Here is a 26,417-nt window from a genome sequence, read left to right as displayed (position 1 = left end):
GATGAGAAAGACTGTCATTACCAAATTATGCTGTGGAAATTTTCTCAATTTTTAAAGAAGATCACATTTAAAGAGCTAAACTCTGCCAAAAGTAAATCCTTACAATGGAAAATGAATTTTTCCAATACTATTAATTATATTAACATACTGAATTTCTATAGAAATCAGTAGATACTCTTTTCCTTAATTCAGTGCACAATCAGAAAGTGTGGTTGGAAATTAACTACTTACTGCCTTTCCTTCCCTTAAGTCTGGAATAATATAATACCATATACCAGTACCCTGAAAAATTAAAGATACTATAAAATAATAGGAAATATTAACAGTTTACTCATTTTGCCCTAACTTCCAAAGTAATATTCCAAAAAGACACAAATCCAAGCATTAGTCTTCAACATCAACAAGCAAAAAAATCTAACCATAGCATTAAAAAGAATTAGAAGGGCTCATAAAAATAAGCCCAAACGAAACTACTCACAGACAACATAGTTCTAATTTCTCTCTAGTGGTCTTGGATGAAAAATTCACTGCCTTTTATCCATCTTCTCGTTCTGAGCCACACACTTCCTCTGTGGTGAGCCCACTTGTTTCTCTAAGACTATAGAACAAAATGGCCACTGGACTGGAGGGCGTGCCCATGTCATTACTAAGCATTTTCCTAGCCAAAGCATTCCTTTGGGGGGAAAAAAAAATCCCTGAACATGATTGCTTCAGTGTTACTATTACTCAGCAATTGCAAGAAGTAATAGGAACAATGGGGTCTTTAAAAATGCCTTCAATGGAGTACACATAATACATAATATTACTGTATATTTAAAAGTTTTTTTTAATAAACCAGTAAAACAGCTAAGACATATTCATATATTTTCCTGATTGTACGCTTCTAATATTTTTGGTTGAAATGCATCTTAATCAATTAATCTTACATTCTAGAAACATTAAAAACATTTCAAAGGAATAATTTTTATGGTCTTTGTACCTAATAATACAAACATACTTAAGTACAATAGTATCTAAGCCCAAAAATGAAAATAAAAATCAAACATACTCATCAAAAGACAGCTAAGAAATATAATGGGAGAAAACTGACATAATGTAGCTTATAGACTGCACTTACTAAGAATAAAGGTTAACAGTGAAGTGATCTTAAAAAATAGGAAAGAAGGGCTGAGAAGGTGGCCCAGTGGTAGAGTGCTTGCCTTGCATGCATGAGGCCCTGGGTTCGATTCCTCAGCACCACATAAGCAAAAAGAAAAAAGCTGGAAGTGGCACTGTGGCTCAAGTGGTAGAGTGCTAGCCTTGAGCTGAAGAGCTGAGGGACAGCGCCCAGACCCAGAGTTCAGGCCCCATGACCGGACCCCCCCCCCAAAAAAAAAATAGGAAAGAAGATAGCAATGGTGGACTTAGCTCTCCTGGTTATGTTGATGATACTACCTATTTTCAATACTATTCCAAATCTGTTTAATTAACTGGTATATAGGCCAGAAGGTAAAGTATATTTGGCAAACAGGTTAGAGAAGAGGAAACAATAAATATTAAAAATCGGGGCTGAAAAACTGGGTGTGGTAGTTCATGTATGTAATCCTAGCACTAGAAAAGTTGAGGCAGGGGGATCCTGAGATTGAGACCAGTCGATCCCACATATGAGATCCTGTCTCAAAAAACAAAACAAAATACTCACTGCAGTACAGAATGAAAAACTGTCTCAAAACAAACCACCACCACCACAACCAAAAAAACCCGAGAACACCAAAAACAAAAAGAGCAAAAAGAAAAAGGTTGTATATTAAGAGTCCACATCAATTTTATTTTCTTCCCTATCCCCAAATTTAAAAATGAACAAAACAAAAATAAAGAAAAAACAGAGTTAGGAATTTATGGTTCTTGAATACAAGGGAGCTCTTTAATCTCAAAATGATTATTAATAAATTGATTGATTGTTATTATTTCTTAAAAAGGGAGAGTTTAACAAAAGTAAAACAAGAACTGGGCAAGCCATCTATTGAAGTGGAAAAGCCATTTTCATAAGGTCTTAAAGTGATATGAAATTAAAGGTTGTGATCAATTTGAAAAATCTCTGTAAGTAGCTATATTCTGTTAACTACAAGAATTATAATGAAGACTTAAAAATAAAAGATGTCCTCAAAAGTATTGTTTCAAGTAATGCATTTGGACTTGCTGATTTGCAGTGAGAATAACAAGAAGTCTCCGTGGATCTTATCAGTAATACTCAAAAAGTCTAGAGGCAATGGAGCTTGGAGCTTTTTCTCCTACATCTTGAAGGCATGATTTGTTTCCAGGAATTTGGGGACTATTTGGTACAGAAGCAGGAAAACTAAAATTAAGTCAGGGTTTCTAACCTAAAAATAGATTGGAAATGAGTAGATTCTCTTCCTATATTTCCTAATTAATGAGGGCCTTGAAGGGCCTAATCTCATTTACTCAACCCAGCAGACAGTTTCAGAGCTCCCAAAATAGATTTAAGAAAAATCTCATACTAAAGAATGATGTGGTATAAAGAAGGATCTTGTTATAATTGGGAACTGAGCTCTAGAGAAATTAAATGATTCATTCAGAATCTCATTGCTCATTAGTCTAAGATGATCCCTTGACCCACACAATTTTTTTTTTTTAAGACTTTAATTGTACCCTGGAGGCCACTGCACACACAATCCTTTTTTTTTTGGTCGGTGGTGGGGCCTGAACTCTGGGCCTGGGCACTGTCCCTAGCTCTTCAGCTCAAAGCTAGTGTTCTACCACTTGATCCACAGTGCCACTTCTGGCTTTTTCTGCTTATGTGGTGCTTATGTAGGGCTTCATGCATGCAAGGCAAGCACTCTACCACTGAGCCACCTGTCCAGCCCCCACACAATCCTTTTAAACAGTGAAAAGTTTGTATAAAACTGCAAAGTATGTAAGATAGGCAAAAAGCAGATATAGTGGCACATGTTACAGTCTTAGCACTTGGGAAACTGAGGAGAATCACTTGAGTCCAGGAGTTCCAAAGCCAGCCTACAAGCAACATTGCAAGAACCTGACTTCAGAAAAAAGAGTTTAGCATCGTTTGTATCAAGGCTTGAGACAAGGCTGGGAAGGTGGCTCAGTGGTAGAATGCTTGCCTTGCATACATGAGGACCTGGGTTCAATTCCTCAGCACCACATACGCAGGAAAAAGCCAGAAGTGGTACTGTGGCTCAAGTGGTAGAGTGTTAACCTTGAGCTGAAGAGCTGAGGGACAGCGCCCAGGCTCAGAGTTCAGACCCTACAACCAACAAAAAAACAAAACAAAACAAAAAGCTTGAGACAAAGGGGTTTGCATTTTAGTAAGTGCAATATGAATACACAAAGGGGATGGGTGCTAGGAATACAGATCAATGATAAGAGCTTCTGCCTCGCATGTAGGAGGCTCTGTGCTCCTTCTAAGGGGAATAAACCAAAACAAACCGCAAAAGAGAGACCTATTTATTATTTTTGCAAATGCAAAATGTTTAAAAAGGAAAAAAATTAAAATCTATATTGGAGCCATGAGAATATATGAAGAAACCAGCAGAAATAATACAAACAAGGAAAAAGCAGACTTGTTCCTCAAGAATCATTTTTATTATTCACATTAAATACTTGGTTTCTTCTGACATATTTGGTGATAAACTTTGGTGATAAAACTTTGCTTTTAATGAGCAATCTTTTATGTCGGTTAAATTAAAATTTATTAATAAATATTCTTTCTATTACAGATACTGATAAAAATATGAATTTTGCTATGCTTCTAATCTCAGTTACTAGATAGGACTAGATTATTTTAAATAATCTATTAACTGAAACAGAAGATACACTACTAAATAGGACTAGAATATTTTAAATAATCTACTAACTGAAATAGAAGATACACTTTAAGGGAAAAAAAATTCATAAATTTCCTATGTATAATTATTCCAGATAGCAAATTCCATCATCAAAATAGCAAAAATCATCCATATGTAGAATCACTGACAAAAGCAGTTTCCTTCCATTAGTCAAATCAATAATGCAAGTAGGAAAGAACCTACAACTAACACTTAGGAAAATGCCTTGTTGTTTAGAGATGTATATTCATCTTAAAGAATACAAAGAAAAGAGGACTGATGTAACAGTTCCCAACCCAGAAGTCAGAAAATGAGAGGACTGTGGTTTGAGGCCAGCAAAATGTGAGATTCCCATCTCAACAACAACAACAACAAAGCTGGGCATGATGGTTCACACTTTTATTTCTCAATATGCAGGAGATATAAGGAGTATCATGGTCCATGGGTTGGACGAAAAAACCTGAGACCCTACCTCAAAAATAAATAAAAAGGGCTTTGGGGGCATGGATCAAATGGTAGGGCACCTAGCAAGCATGAGGCCCTGAGTTCAATCTCCAGTATTACCAACTACTATTATTATTATTATTATGTTTTGTCAGTTGTGGGGCTTGAACTCTGGGCCTGGGTGCTGTCCCTGAGCTCTTCAGTTTAAGTGCTGAGCCACAGCACCACTTTTGGTATTCTAGTAGTTAGATAAGAGTCTCACAAATTTTCCTGCCTGGCTTTGAACTGTGATCCTCAGATCTCAGCTTTGTGAGCAGCTTAGATGTGAGCCACCAGAGCCCAGCATCAATTTTTTTGTTTTCTTTTTTTAATGCAAAGAAAGGAAAATTTAAGCAAGAAAGGAATTTCATATTTTTACAGTATTTTAAATGTGAGAGATAGTGTGAGAGTCATTTCTTTATTTAATTGAAAAGCTGAATATTGCCAACAAAGTGAACATTTGTGAACATTCAACAATTTATAAGAAATAGGTAGAATGCGGAAGAGAAAAGATCATGATAAAAGAAGCAAAAATCATCTTTCCAGCCAGAATCAAAGGAAAAGAAGGAGAATGAATTCAAAGAAACACCAAAAAGTGACAGAGAATAAAATTAGAAGCAGACATCTGAGGAGACTGTAAGACATCTTTCAAACTAGGCATGGTGACAGACACCTGTCATCTTAGCAATGGGAAGGTTGGGGCGGGAAAATCATAAATTTGAGGACAGCCTGGACTACATGAGGGATTTTGTCTCAAAAAAACCCAAAAAACCCCAAAAGCAGTTTCTTTTAACCAAGAACTTACTCTAAGCACAAAGGGCCTCAAATAATGTAAAGAGGGAGAAATATGGTCCTTCAGATAAAAAGGCTGTATTTTCACTGTGTACAAAGGCTCATGCCTATAATCCTAGGTACTCAGGAATTGGAAATCAAGAGGATTACAGTTTGAGGACAGTCTGGGCAAAAAGTCTGTGAGACCCGCAGGGTGTGGTATTAGTAGGAAGCTAAGGAAACACTAACAGGAGTGTGGTTCTAGAAGAGCCTAGACACAAAAGTTTGAGAGACCCATCTCAACAGAAGACAGGAGGTATGATGATATGTACCTGTCATTCCAGCTGCAGTAGGAAGTATAACAAGGGAGGACTGAAGTCCAAGTGTATACTCACAGGAAAAGGAAGACCAACTGAAAATAACTAGCGCAAAATGAGCTAGATGCATGGCTTTGCAGTAAAATGCTTGCCTTGTAAGTGTGAGGATTTGAGTTCAAACCCCAGTACTGCTAAATAGTCTTATTTCTAGATATTCCCCTTAGAAAGAGCAGGATTTAATAGAGAATAGAATGACTTAAAGTTCCACAAATACCTTAGAATGAAAAAGTAACAGAACTTTAACACCTTTGTAAAGTGATTGGGGAACTCAAATTCTCAAAACATCTTAGTGATACAATAACAAAGCAACAATTTTGGTATTTCATTAGTTATTTTGCTTAATACTCATGCTAGATATGGTGTCTGTCCATGATTTTCTAACTCCTGTCCTGTTGCTTTTAGCCAGAGAGATGTTCAACACTTTGTCATTAGAGTAGGGGAGTTGTAAAAGGTTAGCTTAAAGAGTATGAATCAGCCTACAATATAATGAAATTATTAGGATAATGACCAAACGATGAATTGAAGGTAGTCAGAGTCTAGGGCAAGAACTAGGAAACTGGCTTGAGTAACTTCAACATAAATGAGCCTGACTTTGGATTAGTATCAGAAGCAGATAAATTTGACATTTCCCTAATTGCCTTACAACTAAAGTTTTGGTGTGGGCTAGTTAAGTAGTATCTTCGGTTAGGTATACCTGTGAGGGATTTTTAACAAATAGAGACCATTTTGTGCTCCTCTGGTCTCTGTTTCTTTCCTCCCCCCCCCCCCCCCTTTATCACTGTGGTTTTTTGGCATTATAACCTTAATAGAGCTTGATCCTCTCAACTTTTTAACAATAATCTAATCACTAATCCCTCTCCCCCCTCAATAAATCTGTTCTGTTTCTGGGAGGTAGAAACGTTTCTGTTTTCTGCATTAGGGTGTATGGTTGTATTAATATTTAGTGTCTATAAATAGGGCTGATTTAGCAAAACTTGATGTTTGTTGCACTGGCTGGGTAGTCAATTAATATTTCTCAAGCCAACAGGAAACAATAAAGCGACGAAGCTAGAGTAGGAATTATTACCTTCCATGAGCCAAAGATCAAAGGAAAGAAGTAGTGTTACTGAACCTTATTAGAGTTGAAGCAAAACAGAAAATATCTCAATGAAAGTTGTTGCTTTACCTAGAGGAAAGTAGCCACATTTAGAATGGGAAGAAACAATCAGGACAAACACCCAGATGAATCTGAGGCACACATGCAGAAAAACATTGCCAATAATAACACCAATCTTTCACTTATATACCAGGTTATTAAATAAGACATGGACTAAAGAAGAAATCAAAATGGAACTCAGAAAACTGCAAGACAAATACATTCCAGAGTTCATGAGACACAGCCAATGCTGGACTCATAGGAACATTTATACACACACACACACACACACATATGTGAACTGTGATCCTCAGATCTCAGCCTCCAGAATAGCTAGGATTACAGGCATGAGCCACCAGTGCCCAGCTCATTTATACTTTTATAAATTATTGTCAGTATTTAAGTTCTTAAGTCATGAAGCTAGAGAAAAACACAGAGAAGAAATACATAAAAGAAGAAAAATTCAAAAGTTAAAAACCATGGAGCTAATAAAATCAATAATTTATCTGGTAAATTGAAAGTCTGGACAAATCTATACAAGATAAAAAAAAAGCTAATAATAAAAAGGCACAAGCCAGGCACCTGTGGCTCAAGCCTATAATCTAGCTAGCTACTTAACAGGCTAAGATCTGAGGTTTTGATTTGAAGCCAGCCTGGGCAGATAAATCCAAGAGACTCTTATCTCTAATTAACCAGCATAAAGCAAGAAACAGAGATGTGCCTCTGGTGATAGAGTAGTAGCCTTGAACAAAAAAGCCAAGCTACAGCATGAGGCTTTGAATTTAAGTTTCCATACTGACACCAAAACAAACAACACTCCCAAACTAAGAAGGCACAAATACATGCAGTATGTAATCAGATCTAATCAATGAGACTAAAAACTAAGAGGCCACTAAGAACAGTTTATGCAAATAATTTTGAAAACCTAGACAGAGAATAATATAGGAAATATTTACTGAATGCTTATAATGTGCTATTTGTCTGAGTAATGTATTTATATTAAATTATTTAATAGTAACAACTACTGAGATACTGGTATGTCTACTTACAAATTAAAAAACCTAAAAAAAAAAAACAACTTAAAAAATCTGAAGCATAGAAAAATTATGTAACTCACCCAAAGTCACATTAATACATAGTTGAGCTAGGGTTTCTTATATGGTCCAGCTCCAGAGCCCATTCTGCTTTTCAGAATAAAAAAAAATTTAGAGGGACTGGGAATATGTTTTAGTGTAGAGTGCTGGCCTAGCATGTATGAAACCCCTGGGTTCGATTCCTGTGTACCACATAAACAGAAAAAGCCAAAAGTGGTGCTGTGGCTCAAGTGGTAGAGTGCTAGCCTTGAGCAAAAGAAGCTCAAAGACAGTGCCCAGGCCCTGACTGGCAAAACAAAAACAAAAACAAAAAAAAACACCCAAAACCAAAACCCCCACAAAAACCACCACCAACAACAAAAACCCATACAACATAGAGTTAAGAATAGCTATCTTTCAGTGGTGGGAAAACATGTAATTTTAATTTTCAGTTTTATTTTTCATAATAAAATGTTTTTGATCACTCAGTACTGTTATATTTAAAATCAAAGAAAATAACAAAATACAAACACCCAATTTCCCTTATCCTAAAATTTTGAGCAATCTAGAATTCTCTTTTAACTTCCATATTCAATCTGTAACCATTTCCTTGATTTTACCTTAGAAATGTCTGTTCAAATTATTATTTCATTAATTTTCCTCTTATTTCCACAATTCAAGTCCTTGTTTTTTCTAATGAACTGCTGACATCCAGGCTATTACAGCAAAATGATCACAATTTTCCCCCACTAATTCTATACTGAGGCTCTTTACATGGCGACCATCCACACTCCAGCCCCTAAAGATGTACACCAGGTACACTCACATTTCCTATTCTTGGCATACTCAAAGCTCTTGTTCTCTAATACATTTCCCCCTTCCATCGTTCCATTTGGATTTATAGATATCATTTATTGGGTATAGCCTTTGAAGGTGGCAAGAACAGACAGTCTTTTCCAAATTACGTATTTCAACACTTAATGTTCTGTACTGAAAAGTACCTCCCTATCCTGTTGTATAGCATGAGACATTTCTATTACAATTTTTTGAAATCTAGCTGGATTAAAGTATCACATATACAACACACACAATACATGCAATACCAATCTACCTACCTACCTACAGCATGCGTACATACATACATGGGTGTGAGTTTGGAACTGTCTGCTGAGGAGAAAATGGCATAAAAAAAACACATGATTTTTTTTTTTCGTTCAAGATGGCAGAGAACGTCTTAAAATAGTCCTACACAAAAGCACCGTTACCCAGAGCTTTGATTCAGAAGTAACTACACCTAGTGCAAGAGCAAAGGACAAAAGGGTACAACCTAGATCCAAGGATGCCCGGGTCCTAACCATCCATATCCGAAATCACACTTATGGACTTTAAACTCCGTTACAAAACTGGCACACCTGCTGCCTTCATTCCAAAGACCACGCCTTGACGACGACGGTGACCTCTCCCCACACACCCCCAAAAAACCGAGGACGAAAATCGAGGAAGGCTAAATTGAACTAAGGGAGTATGTAGAACGCACGTTCCGGCCCCGCCCCAGAGAGATGCATTCTCGGGGTACAGCCATCCCAGTGCAGGCATGGACGGGGCTCCCGCCCAAAGGCCGGGCCACCAAGCCACCAGTGGGAATTCTGGGCGGGCCTCGGGCAGAGGCGGGCAGCGGCGGGCAGCGGCCGGCAGCGGCCCAGACCCCTCAGCATACACCTGTCAGGCTGCAGCCAACATTAGGCCCGGAAATCACGGGAGGTTCGGTGGATCAGGCCCGCGCATCAGCCAGTGCCCTAACCCAGCCAACTCGCCTTCTGTGGTGTCCTTTATTACAGACAAAGGCGATCCACACTCACCGCCATTTTTCCCCTTACCTCAAAAACCACCTCTTCGTCGAACTCCGGTGTCATCCTTCTCCGCCATGCCACCCGCCTCGGCACGATGGGAAATGAAGGCAGGAGGGCAGGCGGCACCAAGATTTCGCCTTCGGTGGGTCCCGCGGATCTTAGCAACTACAACTCCCGGCATGCCTGGCGGCCCACGCCCCTTTCCCATCTGTTTATTGGAGCAGAAGGTGAAGTGGTGGCAGCCGGGGGGCGGGGATAGGAGGCAACTCTCGTCTTCTGATTGGAGGAGGCGGAGGCTTTTGTCTGCCTTTTTCGGCCGCGACTAGTAGGGGGCGCCCCAAGCACAGGTTTGTATTTCACTTTATTTATTTACTTATTTATTTATTTATTCATTTACTCACTTATTTATTTATTTCTTGTGAGGAGGAGCTGGAGCGGTGCGCGCTCTGGGCGAAGCGGCGGCGAAGTGAGCTCGCGGCCGCGCGCCCGGCGGTGGGACCTGAGCTCAGCCGGGCGGCGCTCGTGCTCGTCCGCCTGCGGGGTTTGGAGACTCCCACCCGGGGAGCGCGGCTGGGTCGCCGGAGCCGGCTGCGTCCTTTGTGCGGCGCTCCGGCGGCGCAGCTGCGGGACGGGGACGGCATGTGGACGCCGTGGGGGTTTCTCTCCAATGCCCAAACTCTGGAAAGAGCGCTCTGCGAGGCGAGCATGGTGTGAGGGGCGCGCGCCGGGGACGCGCACCACACGGGGCAGTCATGACTTCGGCCGCCGCGGGTAAGTGGTCGCGCTTCGGACCGCGTCGGGAAAGTCGGTGGCGAGCGCGGAGGGGGCTGGGGCTCGGGAGCAACTTTCTTTTCGGGGAGGTGGGCGCCCCATCTTTCCCCAGCACCTCGACAGAGCCGATGGGCTTTGCTGCTGGACGTTCTTCTCCGTGTTGGAGGTCTGGGGACCTCCCTTGCCAGGGAGAATCCTGGGCTGAGGGGAGCGGGTGGGGCGCTTTCCTGCAGGTAAAGAAAGACACAGATAGAAAAAACCAACCCCCCACCCTCCGCAAAACACATTTGGTTCCTCTCCTACGGCGAGAGCGACTTGGCGGCTGCACGCACGGACAGCGGAGACTCCCGGGCTAAGAAATCATTTATTCTAGGACCGGGCAGTGTTGTTCCCCGCGCGGGGCCCGAGCGGCACCCGCAGGGTCTTTCTACCGTGGCCCGCAAACATTGTGTTACCTGAGTCGTGCAGGGGTAGGGTTTTTGTTTTGTTGTTTTTGTTGTTTTTTGTTTTTGCTCGTCTACACCCAATCCCACCCCCTGCCCCCTTTTCAGCTTCTACCTGACTAGTGGAAACAAAGCCTTATTTTCCATCTGGCTACGATAGACATCTCCCTCATCCAAATGACCAAGCCTCTAACTTACTGCCTTGGTGTCGATTTTGAGCAAGTCTGGTGTGGTGGAACATTCTTAGGGAACGAGTTTTGCTTTCTAAAATTATCCAAGTTATAGGCACTTCCTAAGGATATAAGTTACATGTGAAACCAGAACTTAACAATATATCGTTTTTGAATGGCTTTTTTTTTTGGGGGGGGGGTGGAGGGGGGCAGGTTGAAAGAAATGTTGATTCGAAAATTTCTAGTAAAATAGTTTAAAGCATTTCCTCCAAGTTGCACTTGTAGTCAGCCTGTAAAATATGAGACTACATTTTCCTTGCTTTTCTTGATGTTTGTTTAAAATTTCTGCAAGTCGAAACTGTCAAAAAGTAAGCACTCTGAATGTTCTGAGTATTATTTCTAAAGTTTCAGTGTTACTCAGAGGTTGCATTGCTAAGGATAAGCAGATTACAAGTTATCAGGCAAGAAGTTAGCCAAGAGAAATCAAAAAGCAAGAAGTGATACTTTCCTGTAGAGATGGTGTGGGTCTTTTCTTTTTGAAGTTATGTGTATGTATTTGATAGACGTCATCATGCACTATTGTAGTTATTTTTAAACTCTTTTCTTCACTACAGGGAGGCTTTCCACTTGCATAATGAATTATTTTCATCCTAAGTTTCTGTGCCTCATCGTCCACATTTTCTTTGTTACTGAACCAATATAATAATTTAAAATGAAATTAGAAATTTTAAAGTCTTTTTAGTCAATTATTATAGTTCTTTCCTTCTTTAGGTTTTAGATGTACTTAAACTGTCCATACTTCATTCAGTTCTAGCCTTAACACTTTATGATGGACAGGTTACAGAAGCATATATGTAAACTTGACTGTTTGGGCCCAGGCTGCAAGCTTATGATTCATTCAGATTACCATAGAATAATGTAAGCTATTTTATATTTTATCAACTTTACAATTTAAAAAATCCACAGACATTTTTGTGGTATTTAAAAGAAGGACATTTCCTGTGTCTAGCTAAGTTTTTTTTTTTTTTAAGGCATGCCTTGCCAGAAAGCTTTAACTACTTTTTTGTTCTCCTATCTGATAAGATGTATTATAATTCTTTCTGTGTCCAAATGGGGAATATGGAAGGGGAATGTTGTTTTACTTCCATCCTATTTCTATTAACCTATATATACCTTGTTCTTACAAGTTATCTATGATTAATTTTTGGTATAATAGTCCAATTTATTAAATTGTTGGGGAAAGGTATTTACAGTTGAGGAAGGAGATGTTTAAGTGTCATCTATTATGTTTGGGAAAGTTGCTTTAATGTAAGAAAATAAGAGGAATGTTGTAGAACATCTAAGTTGCATCATTCCTGCAGAAGAGCTTGCTTTTTTTCCTTCCTCTGACTCTGAATGGGGCTCCTAGTAGAGACTTAAGAATGATTCAAGTAGTACATGAAAAAGAAGTGATAATTATAGGGCAGAATTTGAATTTGTGTGTGTAAGTGTGTTCCTGTACAGGTCACTTCCTCATTACTGTCTGTGCTTTGCTTTTTGGCTGATCCAACAGCCAAGAGGGTGTACATGTGAACCACAACCATCTGTGTGTAACAGATGACAAGTATGTTTATAATAGTAAAATGGTATGAGTGAGTACTTTACTTTCTTACCTTAAATTTCCCTGTAACCAACCAGCTGTATAAACAAAAGATTTGCTACATTCCTGTAAAGACGCTATGAGTATGACTGTTGATACAGTTTAAGATCCAAAGGTGCTGGAATCATTTCCCAACAGCTTCCATTTACTTCAAGAATTTAATATTGACGACCATAATATAATGGCTCCTGCTATTTGGATGTTGTGTCTCTTGCACAGTAGAGCCATTAAAAACTAATGATAATGAAAAGGGATAGAAATTGCTGTAGTAGTAACTTGATAAACACTTGTTCTATTAGTCACTAAGTATATGTAAATATTAGAATAATATCATTACATAGTTTATCAAATGTTAATTAATATTTAATCCTTTTAAAATTGATTCTATTTCCTTTCTAAAATATTACTTGATATTCGATTGAATATTGAATTTTTAAAAAAGAAACTTTTGGTCACTAAGACATGAGTATGTGTATATGATAGGGTGTGTGTGTGTGTGTGTGTGTGTGTGTGTGTGTGTGTGTGTGTGTGTGTGTGTGTGTGTGTGTGTGTGTGTGTGTGTGTGTGTGTGTGTGTGTGTGTGTGTGTGTGTGTGTGTGTGCTGGTCCTGGGGCTTGAACTCAGGGCCTGAGAGGTGTCACTGAGCTTTTTGTATTCAAGGCTAGTGCCACCATTCCACTTTTGGCTTTTTTGATGCTTGATTGGAAATAAGATACTCACAGATGTTCCTCCCTGGGCTAGCTTTGAAGTGTGATCTTCAGATCTCAGCTTCCTCAATAGCTAGGATTAGAGGCGTAAGCCACCAGAACCTGAGTATAGCGGATTATTATTTTTTTTTTGGGTCTGGTTGTGGGGCCTGAACTCTGGGCCTGGGCGCTGTCCCTCAGCTCTTCAGCTCAAGGCTAGCACTCTACCACTTGAGCCATAGCGCCACTTTCCGGCTTTTTTCTTTTTTGCTTATATGGTGCTGAGGAATCGAACCCAGGGCCTCAGACTTGCAAGGCAAGCGCTCTACCACTGAGCCATCTTCCCAGCCCCTAGCGGATTATTCTTAAATCCTGTTTTCGGTATTAGGATATATCAGTGAAAGAGACAAAGTAGTTCCTATTCGGGAGTTGCCTTCTTGCCATGAACACAGTCATAGGTACACTGAAGAATATTAGTACAGGACAGAGGCCACACATATCAGGGTTCTCTTGAAGCATCCCAAGAGTTAAAATCTCATAGGAGTTAAAAGACTCCTGCAGGTTCTAGAGGGAAGTGAGGCAGGCAGCTCTGCACAAAGCTGCTCCCTCAGTTATGTTGCTGGCCTCCTCCAATACACAGCTAATCTACAATGGCAAGCCCAAGTTCACAGTTCCCTATTTAATTCAGTGAGTATACATTAAGGAAAAGCTTTAGGAACATGCCATGCTGTATTTATTGAGAATTAACTTCATCTCAAATGTAGTTAATTTCTGTGACAGGAATTTGTCTCTCTTGGAAGCAGACTCAAAAGAACTGAAATTTTTTTTCTTTGTCAGTCATGGGGCTTGAACTCTGTGCGTGGGCTCTGTCCCTCAGCTCTTTACTCAAGGCTAGCACTCTACCACTTGAGCCACAGCACCACTTCCAGCAGGGCCATAGTATCTCAAAAAAAAACCCAAAAAACAAAAAACCACAATTCAGGCAATGTGGCTTAGTAGTAGTAGAGTGCTTGCCTAGCATGCATGAAGCCCTGGGTTCATTCCTCAGTACCATATAAACAGAAAAAGCCAGAAGCAGTACTGTGGCTCAAAGTGGTAGAATGTTAGCCTTGAGCAAAAGAAGCTCAGGAACAGTGCCCAGGCCCCAAGTTCAAGCCTCAAGACTGGCCAAAAACAAACAAACAACAACAACAACTCATAAAATACAGTACACAATTTTAGAAATGATTAAACTACAAAGCAAATTTTAGAAGGGTTAAACTAAAAAAGCAAAAACAAATTGATTAAATGACCCTGAACCTTCTGACATTGTCCTGACATTCATGAAGTAGAAGATTAATTATATGAATTATGGTTTAAAAAGTATATATATATATATATTAATATATAACATTATTCGTCATTATAACCTTTTTTAAATGTACAGTTCAGAAAAGATAAGTGCATTATTGTAGCTTCAGCCTTAGAACTCTTTTTATCTTCAAAATATTTTCCATTTTTTTCAAAAATCCTAGATGTAGGACATTTTGAGAAAGATAGATATTAAATCAGCATGACAGTCCATCAGTTTGTATTGAGTCAAATGAGAGGTTGGAGTCCTAGGGCTTTCTGTGAAGACTTGACATGATAGGTTGAGACTTTAACTCAATTGACCAATACAGAAACCTTTTTTCACTAGCCTTTGGTGGATTTTGCAATTATTTTCAGCCTAAAAAGTTAAAACTATTACTGTGCTTCTTGAATAGCTAACTGGATATTGCCTAATTTGGAAATCTATGTAATTTTGAATTGAATATGGAGGTTATATAATAATGTCTGTGCACATAATATTAAAGAATTCTCTATTTGGGAGAAGGAAGTAGAGCACCCACTCTTACTCAGTTCTGTGTAATATTTTCCTGAATGTTGTGACTAATTTCCTTCTTCAAAAAGAAAATCATCATCCAATGATAGATAAAAGCCTCACTGTGTTTAAGTAAACAGTATCCAATCGTCTTTTTACATTTTTAATTATTATTATAAAGATGATGTACATAGAGGTTATAAATAAATACGTTAGGAATTGAGTACATTTCTTTTGGATAATGTCACTCCTTCCCTTACTGTATTCCAGTTTTTCCCTCTCTTTCCAATAATCTTTAACAACAGATATTTGAGACTTGTTTTCTAGTGAATTAGTAAATTTATCTAGTAAATTTATTTATTTTTTATTAAGTATTAGATTCTGTTAAAGGAACAAATATAACTAAGAAGTATAAGGTAAGACATTTGATCTCCAGTTTCCATGGGAAAATATGATTCATAGCCGGGCGCTGGTGGCTCACGCCTGTAATCCTAGCTACTCAGGAGGCTGAGATCTGAGGATCGTGGTTCAAAGCCAGCCCGGGCAGGAAAGACCGTGAGACTCCTATCTCCAATAAACCACCAGAAAACCGGAAGTGGCGCTGTAGCTCAAATGGTAGAGTGCTCGCCTTGAGCTGAAGAGCTGAGGGACAGCGCCCAGGCCCGGAGTTCAAGCCCCACGACCGACAAAAAGAAAAAAAAAAAAAGAAAATATGATTCATAAGTGATAGTGTAGCTGAAGGATATCAAAGGAATACAGGTATAGAATTTATAAATATATAATTGTGTTTTTATTTTACAGGTTTTTGTTTTTTTTGTTTTTGTTTTTTTGTTGGTAGTGGGGCTTGAACTCAGAACGTTGTCCTGAGCTCTTTTGACTCAAGGCTAGTCCTGTACCACTTTGAGCCACAGTGCTCATGAATTTTCCTGTCCTGGCTGTGACATTGAATTGTGATCCTCATATCTCAGCCTCCTGAGTAACTAGGATTACAGGCATGAGCCACCAGCACCAGGTACTTTATGGGCGTTTACTATAAAGGTGTCATCAAGTTCCTATAGGCTAGGACTAGGTCTACACAAATCTAGTATTGTATACTAGGCATTAATTAAATATGTCCTATGTAATTTTCAGGATTACTTCAATTGTGGTCATCTTTTAGTGCATTAAAACAGTGGTTAGTAGCTGAATATGCTGGTGCATGCCTTTAACCCAGCACTCAGGTGGCTGATTTCTGATTTCTGTATTTATTTTTAAGATTGTTTTAGTATTCACCCAGACACGGGTGGCTCATGCCTATAATCCTAGCCACTCTAGAGGCTGATATCAGTGGATGGCAGTTCAAAACCAGCCCAGGCAGAAAAGTCTGTAAGATTCTTATCTCCAGTTGGTCAGCAAAAAGCCAGAAGTGGAGATGTGGCTCAAATGGTATAGTGCCAGCTTTAAATGAAAAAGCCAAGCAAGAGTCTAAGGCCCCGAGTTCAAGGTATAGTGCTGACACACACAAAAAGATTGTTTGGGGATTCTATCAAGAGAGATTCTTGGGCTGGGAAGGTGGCTCAGTGGTAGAGTGCTTGCCTTGCATGTATGAGGCCCTGGGTTCCATTCCTCAGCACCACATAAGCAGAAAAAGCTGGAAGTGGCACTGTGGCTCATGTAGAGTGCTAGCCTTGAGCTGAAGAGCTGAGGGACAGCACCCAGGCCCAGAGTTTAGGCCCCATGACTAACAAAAAAAAAGAGGGATTCTTGATAAAAGGCATTTAGATATTACTGTTTTATTTATCACCAGACAGAAGGATTCTATTGCTTAGTTATATAAGAAACTTAAAGAATTGTATCTTGTGGGCAAATTCAGCTCTCAGCGCTAAGCAAATGACCTAAAGAACTAGTATTCAGGTCACAGACAAAGTTAGTTGTTTCATTTAATATCAAAGCTGGAAGAAGCCGGGCGCTGGTGGCTCACGCCTGTAATCCTAGCTACTCAGGAGGCTGAGATCTGAGGATCACGGTTCAAAGCCAGCCCGGGCAAGAGAGATCGTGAGACTCCTATCTCCAATAAACCACCAGAAAATCGGAAGTGGCGCTGTAGCTCAAGTGGTAGAGCGCTGGCCTTGAGCTGAAGAGCTGAGGGACAGGGCCCAGGCCCAGAGTTCAAGCCCCACGACCGACAAAAAAAAAAAAAAAGCTGGAAGAAAAGCTGTGCTGGATATAATAAGAAATGAACTCACAGGTCTGGGAAGATGGCACAGTGGTAGAGTGCTTGCCTTGCATGCATGAGGCCCTGGGTTCCATTCCTCAGCACCACATAAGCAAAAAAGCTGGAAGTGGTGCTGTGGCTCAAGTGGTAGGGTGCTAGCCTTGAGCTGAAGAGCTGAGGGACAGCTCCCAGGCCTAGAGTTCTGGCCCCACAACCACCACCACCAACAACAAAAGAAACGAACTCACAGTGCCTAAAGCTATATATACTGGAATTTATGTCAACTTAAGGAGTTTTCCAGAATGGTGACTATCATACAGTCTGTAGTGAAATTCAAATTTTCATATTATTAAAAACTGTCATGTAGTTTAGTATATCCTCTTATACTTTGGTTGTTTTAACATCGAATTATTTTCCCTTTCTAGAGATTAAGAAACCACCACTGGCCCCCAAGCCAAAGATTGTGGGGGCAAATAATCGGTCAGTTCCTCCTCCTGTTGCACCTAAACCTGACACTGTGATTGCTAGTGCTCCACAACGAATAAAAAAAACAAAACCAAAAATTGCACCCAAACCCAAAGTTCTGAAGAGCTCACTTGTTAATGACATTGGACAGCCTCCATCAAGGAGATGCACTGTGAACCTGGAAGAGCAGAAACCAGAATTACCTGAAAGCAGGGACAACTTCAGTTGCAAAAATGAAGAGGAGCAGCAGGGCAATGATTCTGTTTTACCAGGGTATTCTTATTCTTCTGAGTGTACCAGGAAGCCTGGAAGTAGAGAGAATGTGTATGTAAAGCAGCTTGTTTTGGAGCCTCTGAAAATGAAAGAAAAATTAGAAAATAGTAAATTCAACAAGCCCTCTTTGACTACTCAAAGTAGGAATAAGTGGGATTCTTGTGAAAATTGCCGGAGCCCGAGTGGAGTATTAAAGGCCAGCGTCCTTGGAGAAAAGCTCAATGATATTTCCACATATCAAACACCAACTTGTAGTTCTCCACAGAAGCACAGATCTACAGAAAACCCAGAAATGAATGGGGGCCACAATTCCAACAGACAGTGCAGAACTGAATTTTCAAATTTGTCCAGCTTGGAAAAAGTTCCTGCTCCTCAAAACTGCCATCCACAGCTTCCTGATTTGCAAAATCTTAAAACTTGTCAGGATGGCAGTGAAAAAAGCAATAGTTGTTTTCATTCATCTGAACTAGCTGCTCCAGAAAACGATAAAAGGAATGCTTTTCTATCTTCAGATGTGGTAAGCAAGAAAACAGAAGTTGAAGACTTTCCTCCCCTAAAAATTTCCTTAGTACCACATACCCTCAAATTTCCAACTCCCAAGCCCAGAAAGAATTTCACTGCTCGTCTTTTACGTCAGAAGTGTATAGATACTCCTAGTGAAAGTACTGAAGAAGCTGAGGGTTCAAATAACAGCTCTTCCTGTTGTACTGAAAATAATTTGAAAAGCAATAATGTCCATTTTCTTCATCAGAATGTTGTGACTATCCAGAAACAAGTGGACAAAGAGAAGCCAGAAAATACAAGTGAATTGCATAATGACTGTAGCAGTGACAGCCCAGACATCATCGATTCACAGAAAGCCGTGTGGCATGAAACATCCTCCTTTGGAGAAATGGCACCTTCTTTAGATACAGACTCTAATGTGCCTGGTGACTGCGGGCCAGTAGATAGTTGTAACATGTCACCTGCTGTGGACAAAGGGGCTGATTTTATAAGATGCAGTGCTCTGTCTTTGAGCCTGCCTACACAGGTTAAATTAAAGTGCAGTGAACATCTGCCAGCTGCCTGTAGCCTGGAAGTGACTGTCTCTCAATTGCAAAAGGGATCTATAAAGAAAGAAGAAAGTTCTTCAAGAATTGTCCCCAAGAAGCCTCAGAGACACAGCTTGCCTGCAGCAGGACTGCTTAAAAAGGCTGCCTCTGAGGAGCTTGTGGAGAAAGGTTCTTATCCTAGTAGAGAAAAAAATCCCGAGAAAGGTCTAGAAAGCAATCACCTTCAGCATTTGGGTGCCCAGAACCATGGTATGCCATCATCATCCTATGATATGCCTGGCCAACCATCAGAAAAACCTGTGTGGAAATTACCTCATCCTATTTTACCCTTTTATGGGAACCCAGAATCCCTAAAGTCCATCATTGTCTCCTCAAATACTGAACCTTCCATTTCTTTGACCAAACCTAGAGCGAAATCATTATCTGCTGTGGATACGATCAAGTGCAGTAAGCCTTACAAAGAGTCTCCAAAGAAGAATTCTTTGAAAAAGTTGCTTAATATGAAATTGTCCATTAGTTTCTCGAAGAGTGACATTCAGAAATTTTGGTCCAAGAGTAGCCAGCTCAAAGATGCATTCCCAAGCAGCGTGTCTGGTAAGGAGCAAAAAGGGATTGAAAGTGATTGGCATAGCTTCATGGTGGGAGAAAAGAAGAGAAGTAAACCCACAAAGGCATATTCTGCAGATAACTGTAGCCCTGAAGCTCAAAAGAAGAAGAAATCTTGGAACCAGACAAGTGCAGCTAATGGTCTGAGAGCTGAGTCTTTGGATGACCAAATGCTGTCTAGGGAGTCATCACGTCAGGTGTCTAACAAATCTGTTATAAGCAGCTGTGCACCAGAGTATGAAAATGTACGCTATTATGAGGAAATACCAGAGTATGAAAACTTTCCATTTATTATGGCGATACAGAATTCTCTGGAGTTGGAATTGCAGAAGTCCAGCAGTGTGGAGGATACTGATACAAATGTGTATGAAGTAGAAGAACCATATGAAGCCACAGATGGCCAGGTGCAACTTGGATCCAGACCTCAGCATTCCAGGTAGACCACAGGTGTCAGGCATGGCACTTTTGCATGCATTCATTACAATTAACCTTCATCAGCTCTGTGAGATAGGAATGCTGGAGGGAAAAAGAAAAAACAAAAAACCCACTCAGAAAGGAACTGAGTTAGAAAACAGATTAGCCAGGCACTGGTGGTTTATACCTGTAATCCTAGCTACTCAGGAAGCAGAAATCCAATGGATAGAAGTTGAAGGCCAGTTTAGGCAGAAAATTCCAAGAGTCCCTATCTCCAAAATAACAGGCAAAAAAAGCTTTCTTGGAGATAGGGTTCAAGTGGCAGAAAGTAGTTGGAGTAAGCAAGCTGAGCAAGTGGGAGGCCCTCATTTCAATCTGAAACACCTGAAAAAAAAGAAAGCATAGATTAAATGGATTCTGTATGTAGCTTCTTTTTACCTTACAACAAGAAAGGATATTTGTACTGCAAGATTGGAGTAAACTTAGTAGCTAATTCAATGAAATTAAGTAGTAGCAAAGTAGGTATTATGCCTACCCTAAGGTCTGCAGCAGAAAAGTCTAAGGGCTTCCATGCACCAATTCAGAAATCATAGCAGGAAACTTTAGGAAGAAATAGATTAACTCATTAAGATTTTCTTTTCCTCCCATCATATAGAATATCTAAAGTTATTTGAAATCCAGCATTTACCTATGGTTCCTTTATCAAGTGAAAATTCATTTTGCAGAATGATTCCTCTGTTCAGGAATGATTTATTTTACTTGATGAAGTTTAGTTACAGATCTCCTGTTGGCAAAGTGCAAGAAAAACATCATTGGTCTTTCTCACTTTTGTACTGTGCTTCCTACCTTTAGAATACCTATTCCATTCCTCCTCTGAAGGTTTGCCCATCTTTAGTGGCCCAGCTTCACAGTCTGGCTCTATGAAGGTTCTATAGTTACCTAGTAGAAGTGTTCGCTTCTTGTTTTGAACTCCCAACTATGTTGTGATACCCGGACAGCCTTTATCTCAGTCTGTTTTATATAATTACTGATTGGTGTGTGGGATGTTTTGCATTCAGTTTTAAGCTCCGTTGAAGAGTTCTGTTCATACTTTTTTACTATGCCTGAGGTCAGGCAAGGGGCATCATTAGATGTGAGATGAATGTGGAAGAGAATGAGTGAAAAAGAGATAAAAGTTCCAAGTCACAAAGAAATTGCATTTGAGGAGTTTTTTTTTTTTTAAAACAAAAAAGCACGAAGATCCTTTTTGAAGTCTTAAGATTATTCTTAGGCCACTAATTAATACCAAGGCTTTTTAGTACTACAGCCTTAAACTGTGACTTTTGTAGAGACACTAACAAATTCAGTACCTGGTGAGTGCTTAAAATGTTGGGGAGAGGGAATTAGTGTATAAACTGAATACATAAAATTGTCAAGCAAGTTTCCGATTAGCTTAATTTTCAGATGCTGTCTTTGTAGTTTTCTTTACCAGTCATCCTCTTGCTTCTGCTTCGGTACTTTCTTCTTTTACATGTAAAAGGCTTCTTACCTCTTTTGCCCATCTCGTCTTATCTCTGACCCCACTTTATTTAGATCTCTCTTTTTTTTGAGGGGGGGAGGGGTCAGTCGTGGTGCTTGAACTCTAGGCCAGAGCTGTGTCCCTCAGCTCTTCAGCCCAAGGCTAGCGCTCTATCTCTTGAGCCACAGCACCACTTCTGGTTTTCTGGTGGTTTATTGGAAATAAGAATTTCAGGGCCTTTCTTGCTTGGGCTGGCTTTGAACTGCGATCCTCAGATCTCAGCCTCCTGAGTAGCTAGGATTACAGTGGCCTGGCTATTTAGATCTCTTTATTCCTAGAACATGCAAAAGCCTTTTTCTCTTTCAGCCACAGAGAATTGAAGTTATGCAACTTGTTTTTAAATTGTCTACTTTTACATGTCTGATGTTCTGTCTGTGAAACAATTACATTGGTACTCTTAACTTTTGTATATTACTTATGTATATGAATGTTATTAATCCAGTTAGCTTCTTCAAGATATATTACTTTCCTTGGTTAGGATGAAACTTTTTCTTAAAATTGGAGGATTGAGGTTTGAAGCAGCCTGGGCAGGAAGGCCTGTAAGACTTATCTCCAGTTAACTACTAGAAAGCCAGAAGTGAAGCACTAGCCTTGAACAACAACAACAACAGCAAAAAAGGACCAGTGTCCTAGGACCAACCACACACATACACACAAATTGGAGGTTTGGCCTTTGGGATACATTTCCTGTTGGTGCTGGGGTTCAAATCCTCAAGGGCTTATCACTATCTCTGGAACTTGTGCTAGTTTCCTTCTTGCACAATTAGGGCTCAACTGCTGGCCTGAGGGAATCCAGGTTGGAAGAGGTGAGTGTGCACAGCCAGTAACTGCAAGTACAGCTGCAACTACAGACATTCAGAAGCACTTCTCTTCCTAGAGGAGCTCAGGAAAGGTTGCAGTCTGTTGAAAAGTTGGCCAGTGCCTGCTTTTGAATTTTGTCTTCTAGAAATTTTTGTTTAGGTGTGGAGCAGGAAGCCCCAAATAAGCTTTGAGATGTATAAAATGTGCTATCTGAGTACAAAGCCCTCCTCAATCACTGAGTTAGACTCAAAGTATTGTCTGGGAGGGACTTTTTTTTTTTAAAGTACAAAAAAGCAAAAACAGGATCTCATTGTAACAGAGAGAGGCCTGGAACTCTTGATCTTCCTGCCTCAGACAGTGTTGGGATTATAGGTATGCACCACCATGCCCTGCTAGGCTGTTCCTTTTGTGAGCAACATTAAACTGTCAGAGAAAGCAAAATGCAGGCCTGCGTGAGGTGGCATTTGGAAACCTTAATATTAGGTAGGTAACTGAGAAGCAGAGTGTACATTTCAGGTAGCTGAGAGGATCCATGTAAAAATCTGTTGAAAATGTAGACTGTGCCTTGGGGTAATTAATTAAGCATCCAACAAACCTCCTGGGGTTCTAAAATGATAGGAAAAAATGCAAGATTATTCTGTAGAGATTTTTCTGGTGAAGGCAATTGAAAAATGTTTTATGACATCTCATCCCTCAGGGAAGAGACGCTGAGCCCTTGGGCACTGGGTTGGAAACTCACTGGTGTTAGAGCCTGGATGTTTTCAGGATACGAAAACAAGACATTTAGCAAGTTTTGAGAGTAGCCAATATAATCATCTTCTTTAGAATGTGGGTGTTTAATAAATCCAACAGCTGAACATTTTACAAATATATAACAACATACTTGTCATTTGTGAGGAAGCAATGGTAGGCAGACCTCAATTCTAAATAGGATTGCGTTCTAAAGCGCGTGACAGTTGGGGACTCCGTGTAGATCTCTAATGAACGGTTTTAGAAATAGAGGTCCTAATTTAGCTTCCAAATCTTATTAACCTTTACTATCTGGGCCTCCCCTTCCTGACTCAGGGTGAATTTGCTGGGCTTTTCTATGAGGTCCTGTGTAATGCAAGCTGGGGCTGAGCCTGCCTTGCTTGGCCAGGGTGGGGCCTAGCACCTAGAATCCTGGAGGAGCAGATCCTCAGGGCTAAGGCTTGTGCAATGGGTGAGGTGACTGTGGAAGAATGAGGAAATTGGGGGTTGAGCTTGCTGTGAGGAAGAGGCTTTGAGACTTGGAGTGATAAGGAAAAGGGAAGGGTGGGGTGGCTGGAAGATACTAGGCAGAGGATTTCTTTACCTCCTTGTATAATTCCTCTCCCTTCACTCATTCCTCTTCCTTCTCCTTTGCTAATTACATAGTTTTATGAACCCAGGAATGAATTTCTAGACTGGAGAGGGAACTATCCTTGTAGGGAGAGGCACTCACCCAGAAGCCCTAGGGTTGCGAAAGGATGAACAGTCGAATCTGCCAGAGAAGAAGGGCTAAAGGGAAATGGAAGGGACTTGTGTGCCCAGATAGATCATTGTTTGCTCACTGTGCCGGCTTCGCAAACACAGTTTTGTTATAATTCACATTGTGGGCTTTTCCAGCGTATTCCAGTGTGTGAATTACAATTTGAGACCTCTTCTCTAAAATATATCAGACGTCATAAACCTGAAGCAAGCAGGCAGCACACATTTCTATTTTGCTGTTATACAGGTGTGAGTTTTCATTTTTTACTGCTACTTGTGTTCAAGAGGTTTGATTTGAACTTCATAGGAAGTTCATTTGAAAACAAGTTCATGGGTGTTAAATGGCTATCACTAAATCAAAGTAAGACTAATTGTTGGAATTTTCCCTTAGAAATTAAGCAGATTTCTTGATTCTGTAAAGAAGAAAATTCCCTGGAAGCAACCCAGGCTTTTCCTGTGTTGTTTTGCTTTGTTCTTATGATAAGCACTCCTAAGAAAAAGTATGGTAATTGCATTTGCCTAGATAATCTAGCAAACCCTAAATACATTTATTCATGGATATTAGCCTCTTGTCTAGTTCTGTGCATTCAAAGGTGGGAAAGGGTATCTCCTCCCTAGAAACTTCTATCCTGTGAGGCAGCTTTTACAGCACAATGTGGTTTTAGTAGTCTACATTTTGTCTGAGTTATACTTGTGTGAGTTGTTTCCTGGCAGGAAAGGAAAGACAACCCTAGGCTGAGGGTATAGATGACAGAATGCTTGCCTAGCATGTAGGAAGACTAGGTTTAATTCACAGGACCACAAAAACAAAACATAAAAAGACAAACTTATAGAGCTGGTGACATACAACCTAAGGCTTAAAAATGGAGAAGATTAGATTTGGCATTCAGGAGGTTGTTTCTTAGCAATGGAAAGAATACTTTCCTGGTGTAGGGTGGTAGTGGGGAGCCAGATTGTAGACCAGGATGGACTCAGAGAGGAAGTGGAGTGAGCAATGTGAATTGCTGTTTCTTGAAACTGTGCCCAGAAATAGCCATCCCTTGATAGATTTGTATTTATCTCCAATAAACAGAATTCTAAATAAATCAATGTACCTCAAAATAATTTTTTTTTGTTAATCTGTCTATATTTTTCTGTGATGAGGAGTGAATACCAGTTTTTTGTTTGTTTCCCCCATGTTAAAGTGCTACCCAATGGCCTTATAAGTTATGTCAAATCCTATTAGGGCACTTGAAAAGCAGCTGACATTTTTCTCTGGTCGCATTTACCATCTGGTGGTATTGTTGGATTTTAATATCAAGATTAGGAGCTAAATTAATAGCCCTAATGAGTATTCCCATGTTGTCACAGCACAGATAATACTATGTGCTGCTAGAAGGTAGGGTTGGGACGAATATATCTCAACAGCAGCCCTTTCCTGTGAGTTATTTTCAGCCTCAGCTCAGGAAATATCAAAAATCCGTATGCCTCTTTAAACTTTGTGTTTCTTGTGTTGGAATCAGAAGCCACCTAGTTTTGGCAAATCGGTTTGTTTACATACTTAGCCTACATTTGACACTGCAGCTAGAAACACTGCGTTTTATTTCTTGACTTCTAAAGCTTTTCTTCCCCTCCCCCTCTTTTTATATAAGTAGGAGATATTAGTTAAGTTGCAGTATTTTATCCAGCTATATTGTGTTGGTCTTATTTCTGGCCAAAGAAGACAAATGATATATTAACTGACACACTTTAAAAAAAAAAAAAAGCTTTTGTGTGGTAAAGTGTCGCCTTTTTTCTGTTTTTATATGAGTGTCTTTATTATTTTTGTTTTTTTTAGACAGGGTCTCTGTATGGACTGGATTCGAAGTCAAGACTCCTGTCTTAGTGTTCAGAATGCTGGGATTATAGGCCTATGCCATTCCACCCACCGTACTTTACACTTTCAGAGACATGTTTTTAGTCAGAGATGAAAGAGCTTGTATATATGTTTGTGTGTTCATCTTTTGTCACTTTCTATCAAGATTTTCACATATTGAGAAGCTAGGAACCTAACACCTATTCCATTTTACTCCTTCCCTCCTTTTTTCTGTCCCTCCCCCCTCCCTCTCTTTCTCCTTTTCTTCTTCCCTCTTTCCCTTTCTGCCTCCCTTCAGTACAAGAGATTGAACTCAGGGCTTTCCATTTGCTACTTAAACCTTCTACCGCTTGAACTGGGCCTTCAGTCCAGTCCTTTTGATTTCATTTGTTTTTAGATGGGGTCTGATACTAATCTTGCCCAAGCTTGCCTGACGACCATCCTACCTCCATCTCCTCTCTGTAGCTTGTGTTACTTGTATATGCTGTTATACCCAGCCCCCATGCCATTTTTTTCCCTACAGAAATATATTCTGAGTTTTCCAAACATATCTGTAGTTTAAATCTGTTCACAGATTGATTAGTTGTCAGATTATCTTTACATATCAGGGTTCTTAGAAGAATTGTATCTTGCTTGGAAAAAGAAAGAG

At 39.9% G+C, this 26,417-nt stretch overlaps 2 protein-coding genes across 3 annotated transcripts in view; one reads left to right on the top strand and one right to left on the bottom strand.

Annotated features, from left to right (window-relative positions):
- Nucleotides 1–9,676, bottom strand: part of Vezt (vezatin, adherens junctions transmembrane protein) — a 53,504-nt gene extending 43,828 nt beyond the window's left edge. For both annotated transcript variants that reach the window (XM_042693182.1, XM_042693183.1), the window contains exon 1: nt 9,559–9,676. In XM_042693182.1, the coding sequence (XP_042549116.1) occupies nt 9,559–9,594 (36 nt within the window). In that variant the 5' untranslated portion in view covers nt 9,595–9,676. The remainder of the gene's footprint in view (nt 1–9,558) is intronic.
- A 384-nt stretch (nt 9,677–10,060) lies between these two features.
- Nucleotides 10,061–26,417, top strand: part of Fgd6 (FYVE, RhoGEF and PH domain containing 6) — a 106,087-nt gene continuing 89,730 nt past the window's right edge. Inside the window, exons 1-2 of the mRNA XM_042693327.1 lie at nt 10,061–10,302; nt 17,703–20,109. Coding sequence (XP_042549261.1) covers nt 10,284–10,302; nt 17,703–20,109 — 2,426 coding nt within the window. The 5' untranslated portion in view covers nt 10,061–10,283. The remainder of the gene's footprint in view (nt 10,303–17,702; nt 20,110–26,417) is intronic.

This window comes from Dipodomys spectabilis, unplaced genomic scaffold (assembly GCF_019054845.1).
Source record: "Dipodomys spectabilis isolate Male_0828 unplaced genomic scaffold, ASM1905484v1 ptg000163l, whole genome shotgun sequence".
Taxonomy (NCBI): Eukaryota; Metazoa; Chordata; class Mammalia; order Rodentia; family Heteromyidae; genus Dipodomys; species Dipodomys spectabilis.
The sequence above is the reverse complement of the archived record's forward strand: the minus strand, read 5'-3'. Positions and strand labels throughout refer to the sequence as shown.